We start from the raw sequence: 25,312 nt of genomic DNA on the forward strand, positions 1-25,312 counted from the left end.
TTTGCTAATCTCTCCCCCACAAAACAAATGAAAAGTGCAAAGCCAGTCGAGGCACACCGAAAGAAGCAGCACATTTTTCAAATGCATTTTTATTTCACCCCCCGCACCCTATTCCCCTTCATTAAAATACTCCAGCTCATGTTTGATTGTTGGAGTCTCCCCACAAAGGTTGCTTTTTCGAAGAGTGCACGCTTGAGTCTTCATCACCCGATCATGTCTTCCCTGCTCCGCAGCTGCTACCTCTTTCATCCTCCTTCTCTGTACTCTTTCTTCATCTCTTCCCTCCATCTCTGGGGTGTTATGTAAATCCTCCTGTCACACTGACTGACTTAATAAGGGGAGGGTGGGGGGTGCGTTACGGTATGCTCTTTGCTTGTCTCAATTCACCCTTTCACTTTTAGGACCCTCCCAACTCGCTCTTTGCTGAATCTGTTGTTCATTTCCTTTCAGTTCTCATTTTTCTTTCTCACTCTCCCATTCAGAAGTGATCATTTCTTATGCCAAGAGATGGAATTTACAGTGTGTGAAAGGGCTGAAGCTTTAATATTTCAGTGATGTTAAATGAGCAGTTGGCCTGACAAGCGAAAACTTGAAAGAGGAAGTTCAAGGTTTCGCAGTGAGAATCTATCGCCTCGGATTGACCCAAGATGGAAATGAGGGGGAAATTACTGAGTGGTACCGCAGCAAGAAATTTAGATGGAATTAGACGCTGCCAATCTTCCCGTCACTGTGTATATGTGTGTGTGTGTGTGTGTGTGTGTGTGTGTGTGTGTGTGTGTGTGTGTGTGTGTGTGTGTGTGTGTGTGTGTGTGTGTGTGCGTGCGTGCGTGTGTGTGTGTGTGTGTGTGTGTGTGTGTGTGTGTGTGCGCGCATTTTTGTGTGTGCTCGATGGTCGGCAGGAGGAAGGATGGCCTACATAAAGGTCGGCATATTGTGAGATCTGATCTACACAGCAGATGGCGGGGATTAAAGTCAACTCCCTGCACTGGACAACTTTTTGAAGTAAAGATGCGTGATAAACCTTGATCCCAAGGTACAAAATTGTCAATTGCTATTATTACTGTGGTAGTAAGGGGCACATTCAAGTCCTGTCATTTATCGATGCCAACACACATTTACATGTTCTTAACAATCCCCTAAAATTGACGTTGATTGATACAAGTGTACATTTTATCACATTGAATAGACTTTAACCAGTAACCATTTTGGACTACCTGACGATAAACCGCTATAGATAGAAGAAAAGGATTTTTGTAACACTGTTGAACTCTTAATCCAGTACTGAGTTCAAAAGTGCTAGATGGTTAAACCAAATCAAAGTTAATCTCCGGTATGAGCGTCCCATGCTGGGAACTCCTGTTTATAAATTACCGATCTATCAGTGAGGATATATTTACAGTTGCTATTTCCTAGTATTGGATTGGATTTACTCTCAGTAGAGAAATTTACATTTCAAAGCAGCAGTTATGAAAGGAAGATGAAACGAATGAAAGAACTAGAAAAACAAAGTATAGAAGCTGCTGGAAAGGCAGCCATTTTCACGGCGTCATCTTGAAGTCAAAAGAACAAAAAATAAACAAGTAGCTAACAGGGGTTAGCTCCTTCATTAAAACTGAGTAGTCGGTGGTGTGGCTGTTCATTCCCTTTTGCTGTTTTATTTCTTTCTCGAACCATAAACTGTGACATATTTGAATAGCCTCTCCATAAAATAACCCGCACATTTCAAACAGATGACACAAGTTCCACAGTGTACGGCTCGAATAAAAATGTTTACAGCTCAATATTTGTTGGTGTTGGGGACAGTGCCATGAGTCAAATTTGGACCAAGAACATGGTGGTCGTTCAACACTCGGTAAACTTAGTACACTTTCTAGGAAACTGTTGCTGTTTGCAAGCAGACTACTTGGTAATGATTATTTTAGCATATCCCACCTGATTTAAGACAAAGGGCAAACTGGTCTGATTGTCGGTCATTGACTCAGTGAGGAAATTAACTTTATGCCAGTTGCGCAAAAGTCAAATACAGAAACCACAACACTACAAAAGACTTCCAATCAGCACATTATTCTAAAATCCTAGAATTATTCTACTCACTGTTTGTTTTAATATCGCCCCCACGAATCCCAGAGCAAGTTCATCGTTACAAAAAGTCTCCAGAATGTAGCAATTCAATTGCTTCCAAAGCTGTGTGGTTTCTTGTCTTTGTCACGTTGGAGATCTGACTTCCGGATCAAGTTCCGGATCGGTCACCCCCTGATAGTTGGACAGGATCCTTTTGGTTTCCATTCCAAGTGGAATTTATAAAGCCTTCGGGTCTTTTTATGCTTCACCACTGGATGTTTTCATATCATCTGAAGAGAGACAAGTGCAACTTGCCAAGCATCTGTGCCTGCACCCCACGTTTGTACGTGTGTGTTCTCGTCGATCGTTAAGCATGTAATGAGTCGTTTACAAGCTTTGCCAGGGAAGATCCCACTGCACTGTGCTGCATGTGGTGGTGGGCGGTTAGCGGATGACTCTGCAAATGAGAAGTGAGTCAGGCTTGTCAAATAAGTTGAGGAACGGGGCCAAATGTAGCTCCACCAATGCCCATGATAGTGGGCCTCAAGAGTAGGCAGGAGGCTAGCCAGAAGCACAACATATTAACATCAAGCCGACACATTAAGAGCAAATTATCAGCTGCTTGCATTCGTCCTAGAAATGAAATTGGATGGCTGGAGCCAATAAACACAGAGAGACAACTATTACCCCCAGCATTGCTCAAATGTGTTTCAAAACATTTGCCAAAATGGGCTGTTTAGACAGGGAAAATGAATTTAGACACAAGTAAATGCGAGGAAAATTGCTATAATTTTTGATAGATTACAAATTACAGATATTATTGGACAATGAATCTCAGCTGTCTCTCCAACCAACGCAGAATATTTATTTGAAACACAAATCATTTCAAATCTTTGTATACTTGCATGTGTGTTGTTTCAATTTTCAGTTGATGTGACAATAATCACTTGAACAATGCTATAAATAACACAACCATGCTATTGCCAGTAGTAATGTACAGCCAATTAGCAGGCCACTTAGTTGCTGTAACCACCCCTGGGTCTGGCTCATGCCGAATTAATCAGGGTTAATTTGTTAGAAACACAAGGGGAGGAATTAATCAAATGAGGCTTCCTTTTTCATGACACAGGTCATCAGAAACATGGGCAGGCCTGCCCAGGACACAACTATACTGGGTCATTACTGGTTTCCCATAAAGAAGAACAGAGGAATTTTTGGTCAAAGCGCATTACTCAAACACTGGCGCATGGCTAAGATAGGCTAACACTAAGCAGGGCTCTTCACAGAACAGCGCACCTGCTAAAATAACCGTCAGCTAGCATCAGTCAGTTCATGTTAGTCATGGCCAAATGCACGCCTCCGAAACAGCAACTTTGCTGAAACCTGTTTTAAATATTTATGTTCAAGTTCTCAACATCGACCGTTCTTGACTCTGCCCAGGCGGCCAGTTTTATCCACTGTTGGGAAACGCTTGCACGAGTTCAGAAAATTTCTGTGCTAAGATTTGACTGAAACATTTATTTTCTCATCTGAATACTGCAATAAAAGGCTACTTTGTTCGTGCCATTTTAATGGAATCAAGACCTACATGATCTACTGATATTGAATACGAGCTGTATTAAAACTGGTATTAATGTCATAGTCAGAAATGGAACAAATGTTAATTGTGGTTGTTGACCATGTTTTTTAGTATGTTGGATTTTTTTTTCGATGAAAGGTTTAAAATTTAAGATACATCTCAGTATGACTGAGTTTTATGTAGGTTCTTTACAAGATTCCTCGGGATTCATGACTGATTGCAATCCTTTTTAATTGATTTCGATAAGGGTTCTGATTAATTGAAGTCGTGCATGGATAAAAACACTTTTGTGTCACACTGTGAAATTATTAATGGAACTTATTTGTCAATATAGACATTTATGTCAATGTTTCGTCCACTATGTCCTAAAGAGCTTAAAAAATGTGTGCTACGTTGTGGAAGTCCAGCCTTCAAATGCCTCTAAAATCCTTCATAACAAATAAGGTCACAAAATGACAATTCTCAAAATTTCCAAACTTCACGGAACAGGAGCCTGAAACAAGATAGAGTCTAAACAGAACAGTCTCCAGTAGTTAATTTTATTTATTTTATACAAGTGAGCCTCCATGTGAAAAAGTGTTTGTCCTGTGTGCTCGTTCTAGGAGGTTCCACTGTAGTTCATATAAGTTATGACAGTCGCCGCTAGCCTACATTCCTCCCACATATTTCTGCAGCTCAAAAATACATCTGTATTTTTTGTTCTGAATCAGACCACTGAACAAAGTGCTCGAGGGACAACGGCGTCACAACCTCGTAGACCACCTCAGAAGGCTCCTGTCAAAGCAGCTATTATTTGCTGTTTCGCTCCAGGGCTCCTCAGATTTGGCAGGTAATGGTTCCGTCACTGTGGACAAGTGACCCCGAAACCTTTCAGTTCCTGGTCAAACCACCACCTCATCGAGTTTTGATAGTCTGCTTGAATGTTGACAGGTCAATCAGCTTCTACGAGTAAAAATTCGATTTTGTCGTTGAACTCAGATTTACTGGGATGGTTTATGTAGACATAAAAACATACAGCATATTATATATACGTATATATGAATACAGTATATATACAGTGATAGCTCGGCTTATGAACACTTTAGCTCACGAACTCTTCGCCTTACGAACATTAAATTTGCGAGAATATAATCTTGGCATACGAATTAGTTTTCGGCGGATGAACACCAAACCACATGGTCGAACATCGCCACGGTGGCTGGCGGACTAGATTTCCACACCCCTTTTGAGTGCAGAGGTGGTTTGATATCGAGTGGAGTACTTTTGTAATTATGGGACAGAAAAAGACCCCACCACAGGCTAGTGTTAAGCCGAAGAGGACAAAAAAGAAAATTACAGTCGGCAGAAGAAGAAGATCATCGAAAAACACGAACGAGGTGTGCGTTGTGTGACTTAGCGTCCCAGTACCAGTATGCTAAGTCGACCATTGCTATGTGTGGCTAAGGGTGTTTCTGTGTTGTCTAAGCAACGGTCTCAGGCAATAGAAGAGGTTGAAAATTTTCTGTTAAACTCGGATTCGGATATATATATATATATATACAGTAAAGTCTCGTTATATCGATATTCAAGGGAGTCCGTAAAAATATCGATATAACCGGGACTATCGATATATCTGACCCTGTTTGCATGTAATTTTCTCCGTGTGTGCATAGAAATAGTATCGATATAACCGGGACTATCGATATATCCGATATCGATATAACGAGACTTTACTGTATATATATATATATATATATATATATATATATATATATATATATATATATATATATATATATATATATATATATCACAGTTTGGGGACCAGAAGGTAATTGGTTCATGTTCTGATTGTGAACACGCAGATGGACTCCATTAGAAGCCATTGCAGTCCACTTGCAAAGGGGCCAAGTGGGACAGTGACCCACTGGATCGAACAGCGACAGCCGCACCTACAGTTGTCTATATCCACTTGCTCTACAAATACAGATTGTCTCGGATATGTGCATTACTGATGGTTCAAAATCAGAGTGTGAGTTTAATATCCTCCCTCCGGAACGACAAAAAGGTTGCTATTGTGTTGAATAACAAAAACAGAGTTTCGTACCGTTCAAAGATTCTCCAAAACAAATGCCATGGCCTGTTTACTGTATGAAGACAATTCTGCAATATTTTGTAATGGCTCCAAAGGGAATTTTTAGGGGTCAAATTTCCAGCCACGATGTTTAAGATAGTAGAACAGGTTGTCTGTGACTCAGAACAGGGTGAGAAAAAAAATAACAATATGCGCCCATTGGACGCATTTGCCTGAACGGCAGACGGAGAGTGGTGTTTCTCACAAAGGGCATCTCGCCGCGTACATGGAGCAGTGGCCTAGTTTGCGACGGGATCAGGGCATTACTCTTAATCCACCAGATAGATGACATTCGCATACACATCACAGCAACCGGACAGAAAAATCCAAAATGGTGGCAAGTGAAAGGCAGGAAGTAAAATCAGGAAATGGTAAGAGAGGAGAAATAATACATACATGCATTGCAATGTGCAATTCCCCATATTTTGATGTAGCGAGCACACATATGGTGTACACGAGATGCACTTCCATCTGATTACATCTTAATACCCTGAGTCCATGAGCGGTTATGAGTGCAGCTTGCATACCGAGCATGAGACGGAGCTTGTAAAAAGTGAGAAAAATATTCAGATCCTGAACAGAAATACTGTCTATTGTCTTCCATTCATGTCATATTACCTCGGAGATTCTGCCAGGGAGCGTTTAACATTTCAAAAATATGTTGACACTAGCGATTCCAGCAGTGACAGTCTATGCCTCAACTCTCAACACAGCCTCAGAGGCCCCGCTGTTGATATTAAAGGAGGCATGGCACGTCATACATAGTGAGATTAAAGGGAGAAACCCCCAACCCTCCGTCCTTCCTATCTCACCACATTATGAGGATGTGACAGGAAGCCAAATGAGAGGAGGGGTAAAGGAAAAAGCAAAAAGACTGAGTACAAACAATTGCCGGCATGTTGGAATATCCTTGCGTCCTCACAAAAAAAGTCCAGGGCCATCATCGTTTTGAGGGATGACTGCATTGTTACATGCCAAGTAGGCAACTTAAACATGGGCCGAGAGGGCCGAAGGTTGATCGGAAAACAAGAGTGTGTGATTTGATTGTGCTCTAGGTGACCATAAACCCTGAATTGGAGGGGGACACCCTGAATTGGTTGACAGTCAATCACACCTAGGGTCAATTTAGAGTTTTTATTTTTTCTACATTATCCATAACCCACACATCTCCTCCTATTTGTAGTATGTTTTTAAGCATCCTTCACTACAGCTTTAATTTTTTTTCCACCCGCTGTTTCAACCTAAATCCGTCAATCCATTTCATGACGAACATTATGGGAGAGGAATTTTCAAAGCTAATCTTTAACCTGACATGCCGACATCCTGTCTATCAAAGTGTCGCCCTTAGGCGATGCAATTTTCAAAGAGAGCGCCTCGATTCACTTGTAATTGACAGAATCCCGGTGTGTTCATTTTAGATTCACTTAAAGGACAACCGACGTCTCCGGACAAGGCTTCAAATGACTTCTACTGAGCGTATTTTACAAAGATTCCATCGCATATAGCTATATTTTACGTTGTAAGACTCGCACTGGATATTCAGGAAGTCTTGTTTTTGAGTTGGTGACGAGTCTGTACGTGACGTCACTAAAGGACCGCCCCTGACCGTAAAAAAGACGCATTGTAGCGGTCCTTCCATCACGTCAATGTATTTTGCTGTACTTGTTTGGTCTGGGGACCTCTTGTTGTACCCAAAAGCTGCCAGAAGGCCAGGAGAGGGCGTCCAAGCGCCATATAAGGAATTTATCAGCCTGTGGAAACGGAGGTGGCCACAGGAGGTCGCCATTTTGTGCCTCTTTTTTTGGGTGAGAGATTTCCCCCCAATGTTGCCTCAAAATGGCACAAATAAATGCTTTAATCGATTGCAAACATGTATGTGTTCCTCTTCAGAACTATTTGAATCATATTCATAACTTGGCGTGACGTCACGAACTGGGGGCGGGACTTTCTGAAAATGCCCAATTCGCAGCTCCATTTTTTGCAGATTTTGGACACTTTAAGTCATTTTTATTGGTGTTTTGTATTTGAATAAAAATATCATACTACGTGTTTTGGGTATTTTAGATGCTATAAAACGTTTTTCTGATCAGTTAAAAAACAAAAAAGTGACATCGGTTGTCCTTTAAATGATTGTCAATCATTTTCAAAACAAATATGAAGAGAACGGAAAGCTAGATATGGGAGAAAAAAATCAAGCTGCAGTTTTGTGGGAAATTAATTTTAAAAATACTATCTAAAATCTTTCCTGTGTTTCCAACTTATCAGAAGCCTGTTAACATTTTTCAATTTTAACCCTCGTATTATCTTAAGGCAAGGGTGTCAAAGTCATTCTTTGCCACGGGCCACATTGTAGTTACGGTTTCCTCTCGGGGGTCGTTATGAATTTGGAGAAGCCATTAGAATATTTCATCCACTCCACGTATTACGTATAGAGCTCACAACAAATGAATGAATAACTAGTTTTCAAATTTGAAGTAGCAAACAATGACTGTTATTATGGTTTACATGGGACAGTTTGAAATTTCGGTTCGGACGTTAACAAGCATCATGGAATTTCACAGGTTGGACTTGCTTTCGCGGGCCGAATAAAATGATGTCGCGGGCCAGATTTGGCCCCCGGGTCTTGACTTTGACACCTGTGTCTTAAGGGGTCAATTTTACCCGTTTCCATTTTTGTGTTGACTAAAGCACTGGATATCCTTTCCTTTTCCTTTCTTCAAAACAGTTCTAAAATATCCCAAATTGGATAGAAAATGTGCTGTCTCTCTTTTCAGGTATGTTTATAACATCTCAGAAACAGTTGAGCAAAACAAACAAACAAAACGTTGGTTGGACATGAGCAGGCGAATCTCCCACAAACATACATGCGAATCAACGCAATCGCACAAGCTGCGTAAAAATTATCTGATCTGCCATATGTGGTCCGACTGTCCATGCCAAGTAATACTGGGATGGACAAAATCAGCTGGCTTCGCGTCCAGCCCTCTCGCCAAGTTATACAGATAAACACACACTTGAATAGCGCAGATGCAATATCAGAAGATAATGCCGTGGTCGGGGCCAGATTCATACATATGAATTGTGGACAGGCTGTACCCTTGAGCCAACACGGACGATGTGTTGTGAATGTGAGAGCACTCACAGTCAGCGTCGGCGAGGAAGAGGAAACTGAGGAGGAGCAGACCCGGGCTGGCAGAGTGCATTGTGGGGTACGTCGACACATGCATGCTGTATCCTCCGTCGGCTCACTGCCTCACTGGATAACGGGGTGATGGAGACAAGTCCTCACAACCTGCGTGGGAGAGACACAAAGGAGGAGAGAAGACACTCATTAAGATTGTTTTCCAAAGCCCATTTTTGACAGGGAATGTACGCTATGAAGGGAGCACGCACACAACACACACACACACACACACACACACAACTTTTGAATGTGTGCGATTTCCCTCAGGGCCTCACACTCCAGTTTTGCAGCTGCCTTCCTCTTCGCATTTTATCAGGACCTTACATTGCCCAAGGTGTGCGCATGCCCGTGTGTGTGTGTGTGTGTGTGTGTTTTCAAAATAGCCGCCCAACTTCAACAAACAGTCAACATCTCGCCTCAAAACATCACTCATCCTGCCTCCTTGCTAGCAATTTGTCCGTGGCAGGTTTACCTGTTTCACAAGCGGCACAACAGACCCCATTTGGGTCAAAACACAGTGATTGATGAAAAGGAACAGAGGATGCGGACTGGGAGGGATGCATGCCGGCAAAGTCTACACACATTTGTGTCTACACACATTGTTGTTTGTACTCAAAAAGGGGCCTGCATTTTTTAATCATCATTTTCATCACCCAAATCCTTATTCCATGTCGCTGCAATTCTGTTTTTTTTTCCGCATCACATACAGTAAAGTCTCGTTATATCGATATCGGATATATCGATAGTCCCGGTTATATCGATACTATTTCTATGCACGCACGGAGAAAATTACATGCAAACAGGGTCAGATATATCGATAGTCCCGGTTATATCGATATTTTTTCGGACTCCCTTGAATATCGATATAACGAGACTTTACTGTAGTTAACTCATTCGCTGCCATTCCCAAATTCACTCGGGTTATGTTTTTTTCTTACAGTAGGGTGGGCGGGGGAGGGGGGGGTGTTTAAAGCTTTGGTCAGACCTCTGACAATGTTTTTCCCTCTCACGAGGGAGCAGCATTTGCCTTATGTACAGCCACCCCCATTTCAAACTCAGATAACTCCAGACCCCTATAATTTAGGAATTAACTTTTTTTTTCTAATTAAAGAAAAATTATGTTTGCGAAACTAACAAAAAAATGACAACATTGCAAAAAGGTTCTTTAGAATCCCACATTTCTAAAAACGATTTTAACTCATTCACTGCCATTCACAGATTTATTCTGGAATTGAAAATATAACATGCAGCGCCAGAATTAATTCGGGTTTTGTTTTTTCTTGCTTGGGTGATGATAAACCACTGGCCAGACCTCTGGTCATGTTTATTCCCTTCCACAAGACGGCAGCATTTCCGCTTTTTTACATGTTCGCACTTTGTCAGCTTCAGCTGTTGTTAAAGCACTATATAAATCAATATGTATGTATTGCATTGAATGTTGGATAGCCACCCTCATTTCAATCTCATATAAGTCCAGAACCATATAATTTAGGATTTGGCTCTATTTTTTTCTGATGAAAGAAGAGAGTATAAAGTTTCTTACGGTCCCAAGCCCGGATAAATACAGAGGGTTGTGTCAGGAAGGGCATCCAATGTAAAAGCTTGGCCAAAACAAACATGCGTATCATACCTCTGAAGATGGAGGTTACTGATTTGCTGTGGCGACCCCTTGAAGGGAAAAGCCAAAAGGAAAAGAAGGAGAAGACACTGCATTGAATGTTTATGCAGCCCCAAAACTGAATATTCCGCTGGTCTTGAAATGTAAGTGAAAATGACAAAAACCTTGACACTTGAGTGGACATATTTTTGCACATCTTCTGGCAATGAATGAGTTAAATGTATTTAAGCCACGCTCACTCTCGAGCACCTCATCCCTCAGTCAGTATGTGGGTCTGTCTGTTCGCTATCAACCAAGTCGTCGTCTGCGCCCGTATGGCATCAATCGAGACAGGGCGACGTCTTTGAGTGTCAGAAAACTCACAGCTCAAATCGCACGACGCGATGCGACATGACGGATGAGTGTTCCTCCCCTAAAGATGACAGCCTTGAAGTGAGAGTCGGAGAGTGAGCAAAAGAGAGAGAGGGAGAAAAACAAATTCTCCATTCATACATATTTATACATTTCCTTCCTCTGTAATGTATAACTTAGCATATCTGTATGCATGAGCCAGTTGTTGTTTTCACGGAACTGTAGCACAACAGTGTGAATATATATGCATGCGGGCAAGTCAGTGTCATGACTATTGTCTCTCACGGCATCGACGCATGCAACTAAATCTCCAGGGAACATGTCTACCAAAAGGGCCACTGTCATTTTTAGACGCAGAAAGATGTGGTCTGAAGTCTCTCGCCTCCTCTTCAAGCTTTCCGATTAAAAAAATACATAAATAAATAAAACCGAGAAAGAAGAGGGCAGGGATGAGATGAGAGCAGCAGCCTAAATCTCTCAACCTGCCTACGAGCCAAAGCAACAAACTACCATAAACCCACACTGGATTTTCCATTAGTCTCTCATCTCATCTCTGCTCTGAAACAATTCTTCAGGGATAACCAACACCCCCATCTAAACAGATCGAGTCATCCCAGATTATAATATGACTACAATACTAGCATCAGAACTATGGTCACATACATGCATTTGTGTTTTACTATGAATTGATCTTCACTCGACCAGCAGAGGACATTTTGAATCTACATGGATGGATTATTTCGAAAAAAGTAGTTCAAACAAGTTTCCTAAATTATTTTCCAGAAATAAATTTCAAAATAAGCAATCCCTTGAAACAAATGCCAGTAGTTCATTGTCATTTGTGTGTATATTTTCGCTAATTACACTCCCTATTATTGTTTTACAAAAAGGGCAACATCTATGTGTTTGTGTTGTGTGGCCACTAATCACGTCAACTGATTTAACTGGAAAAGTCTGAATTATTTAGTATGACACTTCACAGTGTGTCACGTTAATTAAAGAGTTTGAGATAGCAGAGGGTGAGAGATAAATGGAACGAGGGAGAGAAACAGAGGGAGTGAGGGAGAAAGAGAGAGAGAGAGAGAGAGAGAGAGAGAGAGAGAGCGATGAGAGGCTTGAAAGAAGACTAAAGAAGAAGAAATGCTACAATAAGTAAGGTAGTGGCCAGATGGTAGTCTGCATGTTTATTGTTATTGCTCATTACATTGTCGTCTACCAAGAAGCCCCTAGCTGAATCCGAGCTTGCGGAACGCCGCAGTGATCGACCATTCACTTCTATTAGTCCCTATCGCTCAGTTGATTACATCAACTGTCTGTCTGGCCGAGCCTGCAGCCATCAGTCACATTTATCTCTGCGATGCCTTGTGACAGAACAAAAACTGACTTAGTGACAGTTTAACATTACGAGAGGAGAAATGAGAGAGTAGGAGCGCCAAATGACACGATAGAGGGGGAAATGTTGACGACGAGGAACATTACAGCTAATGGAAAACGTTTTTGAAAACGTCAAATGCTTAATTGCCACGCCTGTTCCAGGATAACCTCGCCAGTCTTGTCTGTGTTTATGACAGCTGTTGAATGTGCAACTAAGCAACAAATGAAAACGCGATTTGCAGCACCAAGTTTTTGTTTCACATCTCTCCATTTGACGTACACATTTGGACATTGATTTTCCGCAAGAAACGGTAGATTGGTTAGCAAACAATTTTCACCTGTGTGGTTTGTTTATTTGTTCGCCGCTGCTTGTCTCCAGATATTGGTTTATCAACCTTGGTTTTATGTTCCGTGCTCGCTCAGTTTTCTTTCAAGGATGTTCCATTCGTAAATAAAAGTACTTTGTCAAGCGTTAACCTTTCGCCGGTATACTATGTGTGGTGATAATGTTCACCTTCTGGCAATTTTCTCAATGAATCCACATCCAGATGTAATTGTGGTTTCTGTGGAACGTGCTAAAGTGGTATTGGAATCACACCAAACCAATTTATATGGATCAGATTTATATTTGGCAGAGCGTTTCGATTTAACATTGAAAATCCCACTTGGCAAAGACATTTTTTTTTCTTATAGTCGAAATCCAAAATGGAGGCCTTTCATCATTGATTTTGCTTGTAACCAATCCCACGATGCTATTATATGAACCAAACTGAAGCCTATTCAGTTTTCCGTTGACTGGTGCAAGATTACAAAGGCATACGCGCAATTAAAAATGACTTTAAAGAAGAAACCGAAAAGAGGAGGGTAAAGAAAATGAAAGCGTGGGTGATTGGAAGCTGTGTGGGACTAAACCAAAAACGCGGCGGCGCCGTGCAGCTGCATCGGAGGCTGACAAGATAGAGACGCAGACAAAAGGCCGATCCTGAAAAGCATAGCTTACGGCAAAGTGCGCGCCGCAAAAAAAAAAAAAACAACAACAACAACAAAAAAAAAAAAACAAGCAGCTTCATAATTTGATTTGCAACAGCAAAGCTGAGACAGCGAATTCAATCAGACACGCTTATTAACTTATGTTATTTCCTACGTTGGAATAGTGGCCGGCTGACGGAAATGTCAAGGTGATGACTATTTGGGCTTTTTTACATCACAACAAGAAACAGGAAGTCTTTGATTCCCAACTTTCATTGAAAAGGAAAGAGACAATTGGAATATCGACCAAATTGTTTCACCCTGATGTAGGACAGCAGATAGTATCCATGTCAACTTTGTCAAATTATCAGAATCAGAATCATATTTATTGCCAAGTATGTAGAACACACAAGGAATTTGTTTCCGGTAGACCACGCTGCACTAGTATAATCATCCCCCCTTTTCTATGTTAATGCTTTGTTCCAGCTTCAGCTGTTGTTAAAGTCCTATATAAACCAATATCTATGTATTGCATTGTATTTTGGATATCCACCCTCAAGCTCCAACTTTCAAGCTCATATAGCTCCAGACCCATATAATTTAGGAATTTCTGATGAAAGAAGAGAGTCTAAGATTTCTTACGCTGCATTGCAAGTTTATGTAGTCCTAAAACTCAATATTCGGTGGGTCCTGCAATTTGTTTGAAAATGACAAAAACCCCGGCACTGGAGTGGACACATTTGTGCACATTTTCTGGCAGCGAAAGAGTTAATAGTTTGCGCTGGCCCATTTTAGGTCAGAAGTGGTGCCAGCGAAACACAAGCAAAATGATTTCAGACCTCCCCACCAAAACAAATCGAAAATTTAGCTCATAAGCGTCGAAATTCCAAGTTTCCTGCAAATGGGCACCTTAAAATTACGATTATACATCCAAAGGCATAACCTGACCTGTAAAATTTGACTTGAAGAGCACAAGTGTGTATGTGAGAGGCAAAGAAGGCGAAAGGAGAGGTCAGGCACTTTGTCAGCAATCATTTCGTATGGATTTATCAGTTATGAAGTAATTTGGATGCCTTTGAATTGCACATTTCACAAACATGTCACATTGACATTTGTTTCTTTTTCATAAAATTTCCCCATTTCGGGACAATTAATGGCTTTCTGATTGTGATTCTGATTCAATCGGGATGAGTATTTTACTCATAATTTATTTATTAATTTACTTACAATTTAATATACTTTTAATTTACACCCACTGTTTATATCTGCACCGCAGTTTACAGCTGAAAGAGCAAAAATGGCGAACCAAAAATAATTCACATTTTTGGTGTGGATAAAATATTCTGACTTCTTCAATAATGAATAAACGTACATAATACTACAAGCTGTAAATGGAAGATGCTACCAATGGATAGTATACATGCAGATGCGTACTCGTGCTGCATGCTGATTGCTGATAAACTGTCACCTGGCTTACACACACACACACACACACACACACACACACACACACACACGGACGCACGCACGCACACACACACACACATGCACACACACACACACACACACACACACACACACACACACACACACACACACACAGCAAGTCAAGAGCAAGGCATTGATCAGAAGCCAATGTCAACGTCTGTAGGGATGTCATCTGATTACATCACCTTGTGACAGCTTTTAATTGCTTCCATGCAGGGCTGACTCTTTTTTCCCTTTGCACCCACAGCAAGCACTGATGCATTGCTCTCATCCCCCACAGCTGGGTTGAACAGACAGATGGAACTGGAATAGTTGGCTGGTTGGTCAATAAAAAAACTTGCCCGGAGTAGAGTCTGACCAATATGTTGGACGGAAGAGAACAATTCCATTCGCTGCAGGAAGAAGGGTTAAAAATAGGATAATCATTTGTAAAGTTACCTCATAGCTGGTGAGAATTGTACTGTGATGCCAAGAGTGTATATTAAAGAGTGTCATGACTCAAAGGGTTTATAAAGGGGTTGTCAGGAAAGTGTTGTTTGTTTTGACTGCCTCAGCATCAAACACCCAATCTATAATGGATGATAATGCATTCTCTCTCATCATAGCGAAACCCCCCCACCCCCATACCCTCCACCCATCCTGAAAAAAAAAAAAAACATGCAGCAGCAGTGATTACATTCGGATTTTGATTAGTTGCGACCTTGTATGACTGGTCGCTTCAGCCATCCACTATGGAATTGTCTGCTGGTAAGGCAGCACCACCACCCGGGACAGAAAAAGACTGGAGCACTTGGTCAAGAGGGCCAGTTCTGTCCTGGGCTGCTCGCTGTCGGAGGTGGGCAACCGACGAACGCTAGCTAAACTAAAAGCTATGATGGACAGCCCCTCCCACCCCTTCCTGGTCACCGTAACAGCGCTGGGTAGCTCCTTCAGCCAGAGACTGTTACACGCGCATTGCAAGAAGGAGAGATACCGCCGCTCACTCCTATGGACTGCTGGCAGGCTTCTTAATAATCACATGTAAAAAAAAAAAAAAAAAAAACTGGACTCTTGCATTGTAAATAGCACAGCCACCTTATGTCGACTCGATACAGATATTGATACAGAATGTATCAAATATGCTTTTCATATTGTTTTTTTAATACTTCGTTTTTAGTTCTTTTTATGAAACATTTTCGCACAGTTCTACATTTCAGTCTTCTGACATTTCTTTTATGCATAGAATACTTTGTTTTTATCTTTTCAGTTGCCCTCCACCCCTTTCAATTTTGCTGCTGTAGTTTGTGAATTTCCCAATTGTGGGAGTATTAAAGGCTTTCTGATTCTGATTCACCTGATGTGGACAAATCCATTTGATAGTGACATACTAGATCGGAATCTGGCCTTCAAAAATAAGTCTTAGTTAGCTTTCCAACTGAAGATTATCCTACTGTAATCCTGATTTATTCAAGGTTTGTCAATGCAAAAAAAGCTGCAACATTGACTACGCAACAAGATGTGGAGGCAGATCTTCTAAATTATCCAATTTGTGAACTGCATTTTAAGAGGATACTTTAAGATTGACTTGAGATTGATTGATTGGCTGGGTCATAGAATTTTATGCCAAATCAGTGATTGTTGAAAATGTATCATTTTCCGATCGATCAATGACATCCGATCGGCTCTGCAAGATTGCAGCAAAGACACCACTGTTTGGAATGGAAAGTTTTTCTAGCATATAGTCAGTCCCCAACCCCTCCCAAATTTTCCAATATTTTTTGGGGCAGCATTTTGGAAGATTTTTGATGATTTTACTGAAATTATTTTTCCTTCAGTCTGTTTCTATGGAAGGGAATTATTTGTGAATATCGGCTATTCATGGACTGGGCGGGTCCCAATTCCTTATGAAGAGCAAGGATTGACATTCCATTACATTCACATAAAATAAATGATAAAAATTTGTAAATTGAACAGATTGATTTGTCTTCGCTTAAGGAATTTTTTGGGTTCCAAAATCGGCATTTTAAAGCCAACTCTAAGCCCCAAGAAGAAGACATTCAAAACCAAACTGAATCCAGGTATTTCACGGAATAATACTCTCAGCTTTAAATTAGCCTTTTTTTAAATTTATTTTGGAACATTTTGGCCTCCACACCACAGGTCTTTATTGGTTCACATAAAGGAAAACCTCAAGTATTTTTTTCTTCTCCCGTTACACTGAAATGAAATGAAATTGCGGTATCAGAACAGCGGTCAGACTCATAAACTTTCCTCTTGACCAAAACACTCTTAACATTAAAATAGCATCAGTATATCGCAATTTCTCTTATTTTGAAACAAGCAAATAGCATTTATCTCAGTGAGACGAAAGCCTTGGGAACTCACAAAAGTCATTTGCGCCTTGCTTTCAGCACAGTGGCGAAAACAAGAAATCAATAGGACAAAATGAGAGGAGAGGAAGGGAAAATGTGATTGATTGAGAGTAGGATTCAGACTGCCTGGTATTACTCAACTTACCACTTCCTCGGCATCCTTCTATACCTTCATCCTTCATCCTTCTACCTTCAATTTCCACTCTTACTCATTTCCATCTTGACACATTTGTGTCTCCAAAGGCACACACAAATGCTGAAATCACTGTCATTCTTTGCGCTGCCTTCTACCATTTGCATATTTGTGCTTGTCACTGGTGGCTTCCAAAACAGATGGATGATGTTGATTGCATTGTCCCCTGTAATGTAGCAGACAAACCAAAGACACACACACACAAAATATCCTTTCACTGAGCAAGAAGTGACACTAAATAAAACAATACGAATTGCAGTCTTTGAACCATCGTCGACTGACAAATATCTGCCGTGTTCCGACAAAGCATCCCAACCGTTGGGAACACATTGACCCGTCTTGTATTAGGCAGCTGTGCGTTACATCAGCATTTAGCTCGCTGGAGCCACCAATTGTCTGATTCCAATGATAAAGTCTCCCCACTGTGACGTCTCAAGAGCAGCGTGCAAAGAAAGCCAAAACTGCCCGCGAAGCAGAATGGGGAAAGTGGCCAATCAAAGGTTTAAGCCAACTGTGACTAACGGCCCCAAGCTGGGCCCCCGCTGGGTCATCTCTGGCAGAAGGCAACGTGAGGAGGAAGAGAGAGAGAGAGAGAGAGAGAGAGAGAGAGAGGCAGAGACAGAGACAGAGAGAGAGCAAAGTTGAGTAGATTAGCAGGAGGTGAGGAAACGACAACATGTAATTACCTATTTACCCGGCTTTCAGTGCGGACCTCATTGAAGGCTATTTGAGCATTAGTGTGGGTCTCGTAAACGACATAGCGAGGTGTGGACGGAGGAAGTGAAAGAGCGACGATGGACGAGGACCAGCGCAAGGGGTTAGGAATGAAGACATTGAGATGAAAGGTGCAGTGAGACGGAATGACAGAAACATAAAAAAAGACATAAAGGAACTCGTGTGGAAAAGAATCTGCGAATGTCAAACTTTGGAGCAGCTGTGCGCCAATGCAAATAGGACAAAACCGCAAAGGCAGCAAAAAAAGTACTTTTCCGAGGACAAGCAATATCAGTCATCATGCAGGGATCAAAAGTTTTGAAACAGCGGTAGTAGCAAAGTTGCTTCTACAGGCTAAATGTGGTCCATATAGAGCAAGAGTGCCAATTTTTTTTTTTTGTACCTATTGTAGTTATGGTTTCCTCTTGGGGGCCGTTATGAATTTGGGGAAGCCATTACAATGTTTAATCGTCTGCACATATTACTGATAGAGCGCACAACAAATTAATTGATAGTTTTCAAATATGAAGTCAAAAATAATGACTGTTATTGTTAAATCCTGTAACTTTGTTGTTTGAAATTGTGTCCCTGCCGACTTTATTTAATACAATTTGTCAAATACACCCTGCTCCTGCCTCCTGCCTTCTTTTTTTGGAGTCCATCACCACCACCAACATCTTGCAAATCGTGACATCCCTTAAAACCTTTTGATTTTTCAAAATAAGTTATTGGACACAACACATTTATAATTACAAAATGAGACATGAAACCAATACTTGTGTGTGTATAAATATACTACCGCAGCATGTATGGCACTAATATTTCTAGCGTAAGACCGCACGTGCGAATACTTTGTCCATGCATGTGTGCGTCTCATTGTGGTGCGGCACGCTCCCTCTGGCCCACAGCTGCATACAGTGGTGAGCTTTTCGTGCTGGGAGGAAAATGGCCGATCTGAGGCAGTCACCTATGTAATGTGTTTTATTACATGGATGGATGGAGGGTCGGGTGGAGCTTCCGTATGGATGGATGAGCATGTGGTATGGTGACATTGTTACTGCTCTGGCCCGACTCCAAGCACACGTCCACAATTGTGCACGTGCGCAGGTATGTGGGCCCACACGCACACCATGAGATCAAGATGGCTGACTGACCTCAACAGGCAGGTGGAATACAGCAGCAATAATTTACAGGCCTTCAGCAACTCCAGCGTCAAATAAAATATGGATTTGCTGGGTTCCCAGAAGCGGGCTAACCCTTCAATAACTGAACCTTTTATCCACATGTTGCTCTTTTTATAAGCCCCCTAGTCTATACTGTACCTTCCAACAGAAACTGACTCACTTGTTCCCTTCGACCCATTCATCCAAAATGCCACAAATGACATCATCCACATTCCAATGACTCTCGGAGCCGCAAAAGGGGATGATGACAAACCCCGCCCCTCCCACACCATCCTCATACATGCATCGAATTCCAGGATACACCGCTTAAGTTAAGAGATTGTCTCCATTGTCAAAGTCGACTGAAGACCGACTGTGTCAGTAAACGTAGCCGCATTCGCTCCGTGCCCACTTGAAAGGCGTTTCATGTGGTGTAAACTGAAAGCGGCTTCTCTGTGATGCAAGCTCAGAATAACCAGAGGAATGTTTACACATTTGGATGAAAAACAAGGCGCGTTCCAAACACCCTGGAAAAAACAACAACATGCAGTCCATTGAAAAACAAAGAATGTGAGTTACCCAATATAACGTATTAGTTACATTCACACATTGCCATCAAGGTCAAAGGAGAGACAATTGACTCCAAAAATACATTTCTTGATCAATCTTCTCCAATGACATAACGACTGAAAGAAAAGGATTGGGTTACATAACCTTTTCGCTACCATTGATTTTGGCCAACCGCATGGTGAGAGTACACAAGTAAGATTCAAAATAACATGCAGGGAATTGCAAAGGAGATCCGCTCACAGATTTCAAAAGCAGAAAGCAGAATCTTGAGAAAACGTTTTACCTTTGAAGTCATGATAGCACTACAGCAGGGGTGTCAGGCTCATTTTCCGCCGACGGATACGTTGTAGTTACAGTCTCGAGGGCCATTATGAATTTGGGGAAGCCATTAGAACTGGGGTCGGGAACCTATGGCTCGCGAGGCACATATGGCTCTTTTGATGATTGCTCGCCGATAAATCTAAATACATATTCTCACTTCTGTTCGTTTTCTGTTGGGGCTGCAGTTGGCGCAAAGCGCAATTTTGATTGGATGATACTGGCCGTCAGTTGAAACAAGTAAACGGCCCTTTAAATGAACCCGACGAGTAAAAACAAAGTACACTTCAGCTTGAATACACCGGAGGATTCGCCTTTGTGGAAAGAAAAGGTTCTGATTCTAATTTGCAATGAAACAGTTGAAGGTCAGTGACGTTTTAACAAGTCCCATGTTACCGTTAGCATCAATATACTTCTGTGAGAAGTATGTTGCAGAGCAAGTGTGGAAGCTAATGAGCCGTGTGCAGGCTAGCTAGCAGTAACTAATGATTTTTACCAACGGAAAACCATTCATGTTAACGGTGAGTATTATCACAAAGTTATTTTAAATAATACATTCTGACATTTTGTTGAAAAGTGGCCGCGCGCGTGCGTGTGTGTGCGTGTGTGCGTGTGTGCGGGCGCGCTCTCTCACTGAAAAACATTTCTAAATATTTTACTTTTATGGCTCTCTTAGTCAAAAAGGTTCCCGATGCCTGCATTAGAATGTTTAATCCCCTCCACATATTACATACAGAACGCACCAAAAATTAATGATAAAGTAGTTTTCAAATCTGAAGTCAAATATAATGATTGTTACTGTGGTTTACATACGACAATTTGAAATTTTGGTTCGGACTTCAGCAAAAAGCATGGCATGATTGATTTGCTTTCGTGGGCCGAATAAAATGATGTGGCGGGCCAGATTTGGCCCTCAGCCCTTGACTTTGACACCTATGAACTACAGTATGATACAGTCACATGCGCCACATGCATGGATCTGCATTTTAACAGCAAGCAGCAAGAAGAAGAAGAAGAAGAATACATTTCATTTATAAGCGCCTTTCAAAACTCTTAAGGTCATTTTACAGTCACAGGATAAGTTATTGTTTGAATGAGGGCGTGGATGAAACTATCCCCCCAAAAGTAAAATTATGATCTCAGTTTTAGAATAGCTACTCCCGCAATAATCATGCTAACACAAATCCAAGGTTGAGTGTCTCATTAGCATGATAGAGAATGTGCCTGCTAAAGTGACTGATGTCTCCCTGGCTGTCAATCAATGCGTTTGTTTCCAAAGCATTTTTGAGATCTCCTATGAACTCATTCACTGCCATTCCCAAATTTATTCGGGAATTGAAAATATGTTTGGGGTTTTGTTTTTTTTCTTGTTTGGGTGCCTATAAAGCACTGGCCATGCCTCTGGCCATGTTTTTTTCCCTTCCACAAGGGGGCAGCATTTCCCTTTTTACCATGTTAGCACTTTGTCCCAGTTTCAGCTGTTGTTGAAGCACCATATAAACCAATATGAATGCATTGCATTGAATTTTGCACAGCCGCCCTCATTTCTAGCTCATATAAGTCCAGACCCATATAATTTAGGAATTAACTATTTTGTCTGATGAAAGAACAGAGTCTAGGATTTCTTACACTGCATTGAATGTTTATATAGCACTAAAACTCAATATTCTGTGGGTCCCGGAATTCCAGTGACAATGACAAAAACCCTGGCACTGGAGTGGACACATTTTTGCACGTGTCTGGCAGTGAATGGGTAAAACAACCAAAGTGGTCTTGAAAAAAAATGGCCTCTGTTTCCTTTAATGCTCTGTCATTGGCCGGCGACCAGCCCATGGTGAAGTCTGCACTTGCCGAAAGTGGGCTGAAACAGGCACCCAAATGAGGAAAGACGGAGAACATGGAAAATGGTTTGCGTATGTTAATGGCAGTTCACAAGCGTGGCTTTACAAATGCCGGTGTCATCGTGCGTTGTAAAGGGGCTCCACAGGAGGAAAGAACATTGAGGACTTGTCACATAGGCAAATTCTTCTGGTCTTGGCTGGAATGTTTGAGTTGTGTTTGAAACGTTCCATCACACGAGCCTCTTGAGTGGAGCACACGCTAAACATCACATTTTCCACTGGCGCTTGCTTTATATGGATAGACAGTGGCACAGCTTTTAAGGACAGCGGGGTAGAAAGGAAGAGTGAGTGAGAACCCACATCCCTTCTAGCTCAATAATTAAGACGACGGACAATAAATACGTAATGGGGGCTTTTTCCACAAAGTGTGCCTGCCTATTCTTCTTGGAGATGAGGCCAAGGGGACATCGCCTCGGGAAGAGCCACTAAGTACGCTGGCTATTAAAAATGAATGCAAGGAACACCGGCTATGACCGGTCCTGTCGAAAAATCGGCCAGAATGTTGTGATCGGAGTTGCCGTGGTTACAAGACTCCCAAATGGCCCTTGGTTGTCAAGGTCAATCAAATCAGACATGGGAGCGTGAGCGAGCGCCGGAACCTCCGCCCTTCTTTGACTTGCTGCTCTTGGGGGGCACCAGTGATGTCATTAAGGAATAAGTTTGACGGAACTGAGGATCGCGGGGGCTTGAAAGTGTGAGTGTGTGTTTGTGTGTGTGTGTGTGTGCGTGTGAGTGTGACTGACAGCTGGAATAGGCTCCAGCACGCCCCCGCGACCCTCGTGAGGATAAAGCGGTTTGGAAAATTCATGAATGAATGTATATATGCTCACACACACGCACACTCTTGCAAAAATGTTATTTCTTCTTATTTTTTTCTTGCTTTTACATTGATTTCATTAAGCCTTTTCTTGAAAAGACTTCTCAAGTATCTAATGTGCTTTACATCATATGAGGGATTCTTTTGAAAGACCATTCAAGTTTATAATGCTATTTTTAACCTTGACTTAAATAAACACACACACACCAGAAACAAAACAAACAAATAAATACACTGACAAACAAATAACGAAATACAGTAAAGTCTCGTTATATCGATATTCAAGGGAGTCCGAAAAAATATCGATATAACCGGGACTATCGATATATCCGACCCTGTTTGCATGTAATTTTCTCCGTGCGTGCATAGAAATAGTATCGATATAACCGGGACTATCGATATATCCGATATCGATATAACGAGACTTTACTGTACATAAATACATAGATAAATAAACAAACAAACAAATAGCTGAATACATAGATAACAAACTAACGAACTAACTAACCAAATAGACAGACAGACAGACAGATAGACTGTCTGACTAACTAACTAACTAACTAACTGACCAACTAACTAACCAACTAACCAACCAACTAACTAACCAACTAACCAACCAACTAACTAACCAACTAACTAACCAACTAAATAACCAACCAACTGACTAACTAACCAACTAAATAAATACATAGAGAAATAAATAAATAAATAAATAGATGCATACATAGATCACTAAATAACAAACTAACTAAATAAACAAACACACAGAAAGACATAGATAAATAATTAAATAAATAATAACATCAATAACATCAATAACTCACTCACTCACTCACTCACTCACTCACTCACTCACTCACTCACTCACTCACTCACTCACTCACTCATTCACTCACTCACTGCACTCCCCGTTTTCCCCCTGAAATAGGCCTATCACATATTTATTTGACACATTATGTAATTGTCCCTGAATGTGTGACTGCACAATTCCTGTTTGAGTAACTTTTGCATATAATGTAATCTGAGGGATTGTTTTTCCATGCATTTTTTTTTTCTAAATTCAGACAGAAATTGTCATAAGAGTTGTCACAAAAAGTGTTCTGTAAGGTTGCTGCTTATCATCACGTGTGCGTCACCAAAGTGCAAGATGAAGGGAACTCCATTCAGGCAAACACAAGAGGCAGATTAGTGCACAATTTGTGCATTCTGCAAGTGGCCATATCGGCATCTGTGCCTTTCAACGGGCAGAAGTACTGCGCTGGACATGTGAGTGAGTTTGATTTGTGGTCCGTAGAGGGGAATGGTCCTTTTCAACTCTCTATTATAGAACACCTTTTGACAGCAATGCAGAACTTGACAACTCCACGGGCCGTGAAGAGACTACCGAAGAGGTCAGCTGCGTGTGCCAACACGCTTTCTCTTACACAGTAATAGGCTGGTGGTACTGTACCTTTTGACTGCCCACAGCAGGAATATAGAGCACATTTCTGATATGATGAAGATTCAGTGTCCCAATACAGGAAGGCACGAAAATGATGGATGAGGATGAGTAGCCGTCCATCTCATTTTCATGTGTCACTGATGTCAGTAATGATGTCATCAATCATAATGCTGTGGGGGATGCAAGGGATTTACAGAATGTGGGGTCAGGGAATGAAAAATCCAGGTACATCCTTCTTCCGCCCAGCAGCTTTCAAAAACAGGATGGCACTATTTTTACAGTTGATGTCAGGGTTTGGTTAACATTAGCAGGTTTAAATTTTGATTGCTGCGTTCTATAATTGTGAAGCACTTCTCATGCGTTTACTCAAGAGACAGAAATGTAAACATGTCAGTATTGTAGTGTTCTAGGTTCATTTTAAACACATTTTCAGTAAATGCACCAGCATCAAAATTCAAAGCCTCTTACAGCATGACCATCCACATGCAGTTTTGATCTATTACATGCACAAGATTAGTAGACTGCCAAAGAGAAGCAGATAAATATGGCACAGATAAATTCCATATATTAAAAAAAAAACAACAACAAATCATCACTATTGCATCAACTAGACGAGCCAGAGGATTAGCAAAAAGCACGCCTGTTTGCTTACAGCAAAACAAGATACTAATGCTCCACAATGAAAGTTTGATACATTATTTTTCAGCAGATTTGGGATGACAATGATGAAATACTATGCTTCTATAAGTCTGGTCTGATGTGATTTTAATACAATAATGATCCTCCCCTACCCACCTTGATGATAAAAGTGTGTTATGGAATCGCAGATTTTCTTTTATATCCTCGTAAGATTGTCTGTGTGTCAGCCATTAAAGGAATTTAAGGCATTCGCTAGTAATTTGCAACCAGGAAATCCTTCACAGTTATGTTTCGTCTTTCAATGGAAGGTTGTTTGAAGAACACAGTGTAGAAACAGTGATTTTTTTTCCTTTGAAAGCTCCCCTGCACACTCTCAATAAGTTATAGCTATATTTTCAGTGCAACCATTAAAGCTAATCTATTAAAAACATGACAGATGGTTTTGCATAGGCACGCTAAAGTCACCCC

The 25,312-nt window shown here is 41.2% G+C and overlaps 1 protein-coding gene across 3 annotated transcripts in view; it reads right to left on the bottom strand.

Moving 5' to 3' along the window:
• LOC148892782 (receptor-type tyrosine-protein phosphatase delta-like) overlaps nucleotides 1-25,312 on the bottom strand; it is a 197,418-nt gene that overhangs the window by 68,418 nt on the left and 103,688 nt on the right. For all 3 annotated transcript variants that reach the window (XM_089007186.1, XM_089007187.1, XM_089007188.1), the window contains one exon: nucleotides 8,896-9,045. In XM_089007186.1, the coding sequence (XP_088863312.1) occupies nucleotides 8,896-8,980 (85 nt within the window). In that variant the 5' untranslated portion in view covers nucleotides 8,981-9,045. The remainder of the gene's footprint in view (nucleotides 1-8,895; nucleotides 9,046-25,312) is intronic.

Source organism: Hippocampus bargibanti, linkage group LG10 (genome assembly GCF_051943395.1).
Source record: "Hippocampus bargibanti isolate YZ-2025 linkage group LG10, ASM5194339v1, whole genome shotgun sequence".
Classification (NCBI taxonomy): Eukaryota; Metazoa; Chordata; class Actinopteri; order Syngnathiformes; family Syngnathidae; genus Hippocampus; species Hippocampus bargibanti.